The sequence below is a fragment of the Macadamia integrifolia genome, unplaced genomic scaffold (assembly GCF_013358625.1).
Source record: "Macadamia integrifolia cultivar HAES 741 unplaced genomic scaffold, SCU_Mint_v3 scaffold1453, whole genome shotgun sequence".
In the NCBI taxonomy this organism is placed as follows: Eukaryota; Viridiplantae; Streptophyta; class Magnoliopsida; order Proteales; family Proteaceae; genus Macadamia; species Macadamia integrifolia.
This window is the reverse complement of record NW_024868209.1, coordinates 26,988-35,102: the sequence shown is the minus strand read 5'-3', so window position 1 is coordinate 35,102 and position 8,115 is coordinate 26,988. Positions and strand designations below refer to the sequence as shown.

Below are 8,115 nucleotides of genomic sequence, written 5' to 3'. Positions count from 1 at the left end.
GGGGGGGGGGGGGGGGTGGTTGTTTGCATGTTGATTGAGTCTCTCTGAAAGTTCCTGCATTTTTCTTAGGTACTACTGGTTTTCTCAGGATCGTTAGAAAATTTAGTCATTGCTTTTTGTTTTTAAATTTTTGGGGTGAAAATTCTTTTCTGCATATGCTGGTGTCATAGTTGAAGCAAGCTATAATATTGTGTAAGACTAATATCTTTTACCAAGTAATTGACCAACTGTCACTGTTCACTGATATGAATCTCTCCAAGAATTTGTATTGTGTCTAAGAAAGAATTTATACGTCAGTTGTAGATTGTAGTTCAAGTTCAGAACTGAGATTGAGGCTCCCTTTGTTTCTATGTAGGTGCTTCCCCCCACCCCGCCCCTGGGGCGGAAAAATGAGCTGTTAGCAACAGCTGTACATTCATTATCAACTTTATAGAAATAAGTATTAAAAGGAATAGTTGATGATCAGTATTTATATGAGCAACCCAGTGCACAAGGCTCCCACTTCTTGATCAGTATTTATACGGTCCTACTTAAATGGAAACCTCTATGTTGCAAACTTAATTATCATCTAAATCCCTGAAGTAATAGATGTAACTAGAGTCAATTATTACACCCACCCTTGAAGCTTCAAAATTTTTTGCATTGGTGTGTGGCTGCTAACATCCTTAATACTCTAGGAGGTTTAATTTTTTGATAATTAAGTGGTGAAGAACCTAGTTTTGAAGAAAGTTGTACTTAGATTCAAGTAGTCTTTGTAATATGGTTCAATTGATGTTATTTTTGTGGCATTAGGAAGCAAATTTCCGATTGCCTTATAAATCTGCAATCAAAAACTTTCTTTGTTGGAGATAATAATTACTTGATTAATATTTCAGGAGCTTGGATGATGTTCGGATGAATCTTGAAGTTCTCAAGTATTGTGCAACAGTTTTGTTCTTGGTAACCTTGCAACTCTGAAGCTGTAACAACTATGTTTTTAGTAATGATAATACATTATGTTACTTACATTTGCTATCAATTTATGGCTATCTCAATTCTCCTGTAGTAATTTAACTTGTCTTATGGTGCATTCATCGATTCTTTTGCCCACATTATGTGCTCACACCTTATTGTACATTTATTGTTTAATTTCCATTAAGTTTTCGACAAGCATTTGTTTCTTCCCTCTTTTAAGTGGAATATCAGTTTTATCATACGGTTTTCTGTACAGTTCATATGTCTCTGCGTCCCTCTGAGTTTCTTTGGCACTGCAATTGTCAACCATACTTTACTACTAAGTACATGGTACTGTCAAGATTTTGTATAGCCTATCATATGAAGATTTTTGTGGTCTACCAAATCTTGACTGTTATCTGCAATGTCCTACTTTAGCGTTGCTTTTACTTTCTCTAACTTTTATTTATATATTTATTCATGCTCGGGGGGTGGGGAGGGGGATGACTTCTAGTAGTACATGCTTATTCTGTTTTCCTTCTGATTTCTATGTGAAGATTTCAGTCTTCGGTGAGTCCTATATATTAATGGAGTGTGACAGTGTGGTCCTTGACCAAAATGTGTTGAATCTTGAAAACTGACATGCACACATTTCAAATTGAAATAGTCACTGACCAACAATGGATGTAGTTTCTGATGATAGGAACCTGGGCACCATTATCTCAATCATAAACTTCATACCTGCAAGATGTCAGGTCCTGCTGAGGAGAATTGCTCTGTCAGGAATTTAATCCAACTGCACGGTCCTGGCCATCCAATCTTTTGCAATTTCTTTTTGGATGGTCTAAGAAAAAGGAGTCTTCTAGTACAGTACAAATTTTATTGATTAGATGTTAATGCCATTTAAAAAGTTGATTTATGGCTTTGTGCCTACCTGCAATCCATCCTCTTTTGTTGCGCTAGTTGATAGACAGTACTAGTTTAATTAGGCCAACAATATGAACTACCTCATTACATGGGAGCTCAAAGGCTTGCTGGTTCGCATATAATGGAGCTCTACATTTTCTGCAGGAGTCGAGCCTCCCAGATATATTTACAGCTAACAGTTGGGTCTCTCCAAATGCTACTACGAGGAGTCGTGGCAATGGAAAGGCTTCACCTCAGGAAAGAAAAAAAAATGTGTCTACACCCTCACGTGACAGGGAGCAAAGATTATTGCCTTTGAATGGAAACGTTGAGGCAGAGGTACAAGACAACTTTGAATTCAATATTTCTCAATCAGACCATTTCAACATGAGCCAACTCATTGATCAAATGAAAGTGGAGAATTTGCAAGTGGGTGACAATATGGAAGCGAGACCCGTGACAGAGTCTTCTGGGATATCTTCCACTCCGATGGCAACTGAGGGTTGCAGTGGCTATGCTTGCTTCTTAGCACCAGAGGAAGTCTCTGTTCCTTCTATAAGGGCATCCTATGTCCCATTTTATCGAGGCCAGAGGATACAACTATTGCACAAAGATGTCCTCTTTCAGCTATGTTGTACAGGTTTGAGGGTGCGTTTTGGAGTAAGCTCAAAGTTTCTTGACCAAGCTGGTAGGCCAAGATTGAGTATAGTGGTTGATGCACCATCAAGCCTATGTCAGGTTCTAGATGGGTGCGACCATGTTTCACAAAAATTGAATGTGGACTCTGGTAGCAGCTCCGAGTGGAGGCCCATAGTGAATAGGAAGCATGGCTTCTTAAATTCTCCAACTATCCGACTAAAGTATGTATTAATATCCATGAACTCTAGTTTGTTGCTTTTTTCTTAAAATCAAGTTTTCAAGGGCCATAAAATAAAATATGTTGTTTGTTGAAGTTCTCTCTGGAAAACTAATTGTGTTTTGTTGTTGCCACAGCATACCGACCGTAATAAATGGGGACATTGCCATCTATGGGACAGAAATATACCAGAAAGAAGCTTCAGACAATGCCCAAAGACTTGTGTTCAGTAGATTTGATCCAGCTGAACTTGATTCCTTACTTCTTCCGGGGGCTTTGGTGGATGCTTACTTCTCCTTGGACGTGTATGATTATCAGCAGTATGCTGGCATTCGATTAGTGGCAAAGAAGTTGATCGTTCATTCCAGGTAGTTGGAGTGAGTATCCAGAAAAGAAGCTCATTTCGATTTCTGCTAGGCCATGAACAGTTTATAACAGTAATTGGATCATATTGACTGCAAATTTCATTATCTTCATTTATCTATTCAAATTATAAAAAGGCATAATTTCAGTTAGAAAATGATGCATGCACCAGGGATATTCTGTCGTAATGTATGGAAGTCATTATGTACCATTTCTTTAACATTACATCAATGGGTTTGATTTATTTGGATCCAGCAAGCTAAAAAACATCATGCAGAACCCACTTTATATATATGTGAAATCTAAGATAAGCCAAAGGATGACTTCTGGTAGTAATTGCGTATCTGTTTTTGTGAAATCTAAAATTTTGGTCTTATAACACTGATCAGTCCTATACATTATTGGAGGATGATAGTGTGGTCCTTAACCAAATTTGTTGGATCCTTGAAAAAACATGTAATTAACATTACAAATTGAAATGGTCATTGGCCAAAGGTGGATGTGGTCTTCGATGATAGGAACACAGACATCATCAACAAAACAATGAACTACATAATCTAACTGCATAATCCTAACCATCCAATCTTTTGCGATTTCATTTTGGATAATCTAAAAGAAAAAAAAGAAGTTTGCTGGTATAAGACAAAATTTATTGATTAGATGTTGACCCCATTTACAAGATTTTTGGCTTAATGCCTATCTGCACTTATTCCCCCCTATTCTTTCAAATGGTCTTATTCGTATCATTGGGGAAGACAAAGCTGATTTGTCAGTTTTTTGAATGTAAATACTTAGTCTTTGATGGATTTCTTTAGTATGGTGAAAGTGTGATATGTTTCTCTAGTTGGGGGTAAGGCGGCTTTTGCCTCCCCTTGTACTCTTCTTAATTATCTTGAACTCTAAACCTCCTGGTGGCTAAGCTCTACTGTACTAGATGCTAGTCTACCCGCTCACCTAACATCGTGTCCAGGGAGCAAAGAATCTGGTTTACAATATACCTATGGTTGAGCTGATCTACGATCACTTTCCCTCGACCCAGTAATTCCACAACTGAGCATCGCGTGGGCTCAGCTTCGCTTACCATTAGAAGGAAGCGTCAATGCTGGGGCGGTAAAAAAACAACTCCATGGACCACGATGAAGGGCCGAGGACAAGAGAGGGAGCTAAAACATAAAATAAGCATATAAAGGTAGCGCGTTCTTGCCTTTGACGCAGCTAAAGGTATGCAACTGATTTGAATACAACATCTCTCAATCAGACCATTTCTCAACATGGATGTTGCAACTCATTGATCAATCAAATGAAAGTGGAGAACATGCAAGCGGATGGTGATATTATGGATGAGAGACCTGCAATAGATTCTTCTAGGTTCTTTTCCACTCCAGAGGAAGGCTATGTTCATTTCCTATAACTAGGGCTATGTTTGGAAGTAGAAGGTTTTTGAATTTAAAGAGAGAGACACAAAAAAATCATCGTATTTTCCTTTCTTTTAGTTTATTTTCTTGATAACCAAACATATCCTAGATGAAGTCTCAGGTTCCTTCTAAAAGGGGCATATCCTATCCTATGGGGTGAAAGAGGACAGGGTTTCTTACAACACCAATCCGACCCTAGGTTCCCAAAACTCAATCCTGGCCCAACCCAACCCGAGGTTCCAAAATCCAACCTTGCGGGGTTCACGCTCCTGGTTGACCTTGGCTGGTCCTATATTTTTTTTCCTACAAAGGGTCACAAATGTTAAGCCTATACTTACCAAATGGGGCTGGGGAGATGTTAAGACTATGGCCAGCCTTTGTCCGCCCCTAATCCATAAATTTGCAGTAAGTAAGGTTGTTAGTTTGATTATAAGATAGATCTTTTAATCACCTGACATCACCACATCTCCCACAAACTAGACATGCCAAATTTTGGCCCAAGTCTTCATGATTGCTACTTTATCTAAAGTTCATATGGCAGGAGACAAAAATATTGCCTATGTAAAGAAAGAAGGTGGGGGGGGGGGGGGGAGGGTGAATAGTCTGATCATTTGATCGGCTTAGCTCAATAGGAAAGAGTATGTGGCTTGTGTAACACACATGATGTGGATTGAAGTCATAAAAATAGTTATGTAATGTTTATGTAACACATGGTGTGGCTTTTTGTAACATATGATGTGGGCCTAGGGGAAAGGGAACACTACTACTAAACATAATAATAGATTAGCGTTAAAATTGGTTGGATTGGGCCAGGAGACCCAGGCCCAACCCAACCCTAGTCAGGATTGGATCGGGCTGGGCTAGATTGACCCTCATAATTGGGTTAGATAGGATTCGGGTTCAAAGTGGGCCAAGACAGGTTCGGACTTACACCCCTAAATCCTATGTCCCATTTTATCGAGGCTAGAGGATAGCGTGCGGTTAATGTGTACCATCAAGTCTATGTTGGGTTCTAGATTGGTGCAATCACTTTTTCACAAAAATTGACTGTATCTCAGAGTTGGAGGCATGCAGTTTGAATCACGCTTTTATTGGTTTTCCTATGACTTATTATTTATTGTTTTTTGATATCGGTTTCTATTTGTAGAACCCTAAACCAAAACCAATTTGATATGAGCACGAACAAGGAGACGGCTTGCAATAGCTCAGCAAGCGACAAAGCTTCGGGGACAACCACCTCAACGGCACCAACATGACACTCTCACAGACGAAGGAAGCGCCCATGCAATTTACGTGGCTATGTGTAGGGGACCAAACCTAGAATTCCATTGGAGAAATATTATCCTTGTCTTGTATCGGTGAGTTGTTAAGCCAAGTAGCTATATAAGATGTGGGGAAAGGGTGTAAGGGATATGAAAAACATATTCTCTCTTCTCCTCTTATCTTCTTCTCAAGGAGGCCACTCAAAATAGCAATTTCACCATCCATTTCCTTCCTGATCTGTAGAGTAAGATCATTAACATATCATTAGTGCTTTCATTGAGAGAGCTGACATGGCCAACGATACTCGATTGTGGCATCTCAATGAGGCCTTTAGGCACTTCAATGACATCAAGACAGCACAAGAGGAGCGGTTGGACTCTATCCATACCACTCTCACCAACCAACAACACTCCATCCCTGAGTTGGTCATGCAATTGATAGCTATGGATGGGAGGCTAGAGCAAGCCTTACGGATCTCAGCAGCTCTGCAAGAAGTACGACCAATTGGGTTGTCTACACCTAACTTCGTTGGGTCGCCCTTACCAGCACCGGCGAAGCCAATCTAGACACGTACGATGAGATTAGACTTTCCTTGCTTTGATGGAATCGATCCGAGTGGCTGGATTTTCAAGGCAGAACGGTTCTTCGACTACCACAGAACCTTTGTCGACCAGCGATTCCTCATTGCATCCTTCCACATGGATGGACCAGCTCTTCAATGGTTCCAATGGATGCACAAGGCGTCTCAATTTTCGATGTGGGCGGCATTCACCTAAGCACTAGAGTTAATTTTTGAACCCTCAGATTTCGATGACTCTCAGTCCACTCTGGCAAAACTCACACAGACTACCACAATGGTAGAATACCAAACTTGGTTCGAGACCTTAGCCAATCGGATAGATGAGGTTCCTCCTTCGTTTCTCATTAGTTGCTTTATCTCTAGTCTGCGTTTCAATATTAGGAATGAAGTGATGGCCTTCCGACTAGCAACCATGGGGCACACAGTAGGGTTGGCTCAGCTACAAAAGTCCAAATTCCTTAAAGCTCGACGCAACAACCCAAGGTCAAGGTTCTAGAGACCATCTTTGCTCCTTGCTCCCTCGCCCCCATCCTTGCCAGCACCTCAACCTTGCATACCTATCAAACGTCGCTCTCCCACTGAAATGCAGCAAAGGCATGACAAAGGCCTCTATAATAACTACGAAGAGAAGTATGCACCGGGGCATCGTTGCAAGACGTGACAACTATTCCTATTGGAATACAAGGAAGGAGATGACTAGCCCGAAACCCTAGATGATACAGGGTAAGATGAAGTAGAACCACTCCTCGCACCAGAACCGATCACCACCAATGAGCTATCCTACCATTCACTCGTGGGAGTACAGTCGCCGACAACACTACACTTTACTGGTTATGTCAAAGGGAAATCGATCTAGGTATTGGTTGATGGAGGGAGTACGTACAACTTCATCCAAAGCCGCATTGCTCGTCACTTGGGACTGGCTGTGGAGACTACTTCCAATGTAACAGTGGTGGTTGGCAGTGGCAGTCGACTCATATGCGAAGGCCTGGTTCGTCACTTACAAGTGAACTTGCTTAACAATTACATTCAAATAGATGCTTTCGTATTACCCCTTTTTGGTGCAGATCTCATATCAGGCGTTCAATGGTTGCTTGGACTGGTTTTTTTACTATAGCAAGCTGACGTTAGAGTTTAGCGAGGGAGACCATCAAATCATCCTGAGAGGAGAACCCTCACCAATCCCTGCTGAGCTACAATGCCATGGTGTGCGGTGAGTACTCGAGATGGGATTAGTCATTGCCATGTATCAACTCGAGCTCCACACATTTGAGATTGCAACGACCCTCTTTGAGGATGGAAAGACCCAAGGGTTACTGCAGCCTATGATTCAGTTTTTACAACCCCCAAGGGCTCCCACCAAACCGGCCTCAGGACCACACTACTCACTTAGCGCCTGGAGCTCCCCCGGTCAACGTGCGACTGTATCGGTACCCACATTTTCAGAAGACTGAGATTGAGTGGCTCGTGGCTGAAATGCTCACAGCAGGCATCATACAGCCAAGCGCCAGCCCGTTCTCCTCGCCAGTCTTGCTCATCAAGAAGAAGGATGGCATGTGGAAATTTTGTGTGGATTATTGGTGTAATACCCCGCTTCTTAAACCCGGTCTGATTTCGTGATTGAACCGGTTTAACCATGCAGGAATCGAGCCAGAGGATATTAGAGCGGGTTCCTTATGGGCTATGATGGCACGGGTGACCTTAAACACCGGCTGGCCCGACAAGTCCGAGCCAGTGCCAGAAGAGACGGGAGTGCCCAAACCGTGTACGTGCACCTACCATAAGGCTATGTATGGATA

The 8,115-nt window shown here is 41.6% G+C and overlaps 1 protein-coding gene across 1 annotated transcript in view; it reads left to right on the top strand.

Annotated features, from left to right (window-relative positions):
- Positions 1-3,305, top strand: part of LOC122063790 (protein NEN1-like) — a 5,402-nt gene extending 2,097 nt beyond the window's left edge. Inside the window, exons 4-6 of the mRNA XM_042627493.1 lie at positions 876-939; positions 2,005-2,699; positions 2,833-3,305. Coding sequence (XP_042483427.1) covers positions 876-939; positions 2,005-2,699; positions 2,833-3,067 — 994 coding nt within the window. The 3' untranslated portion in view covers positions 3,068-3,305. The remainder of the gene's footprint in view (positions 1-875; positions 940-2,004; positions 2,700-2,832) is intronic.
- The last annotated feature ends 4,810 nt before the right edge of the window (positions 3,306-8,115 follow it).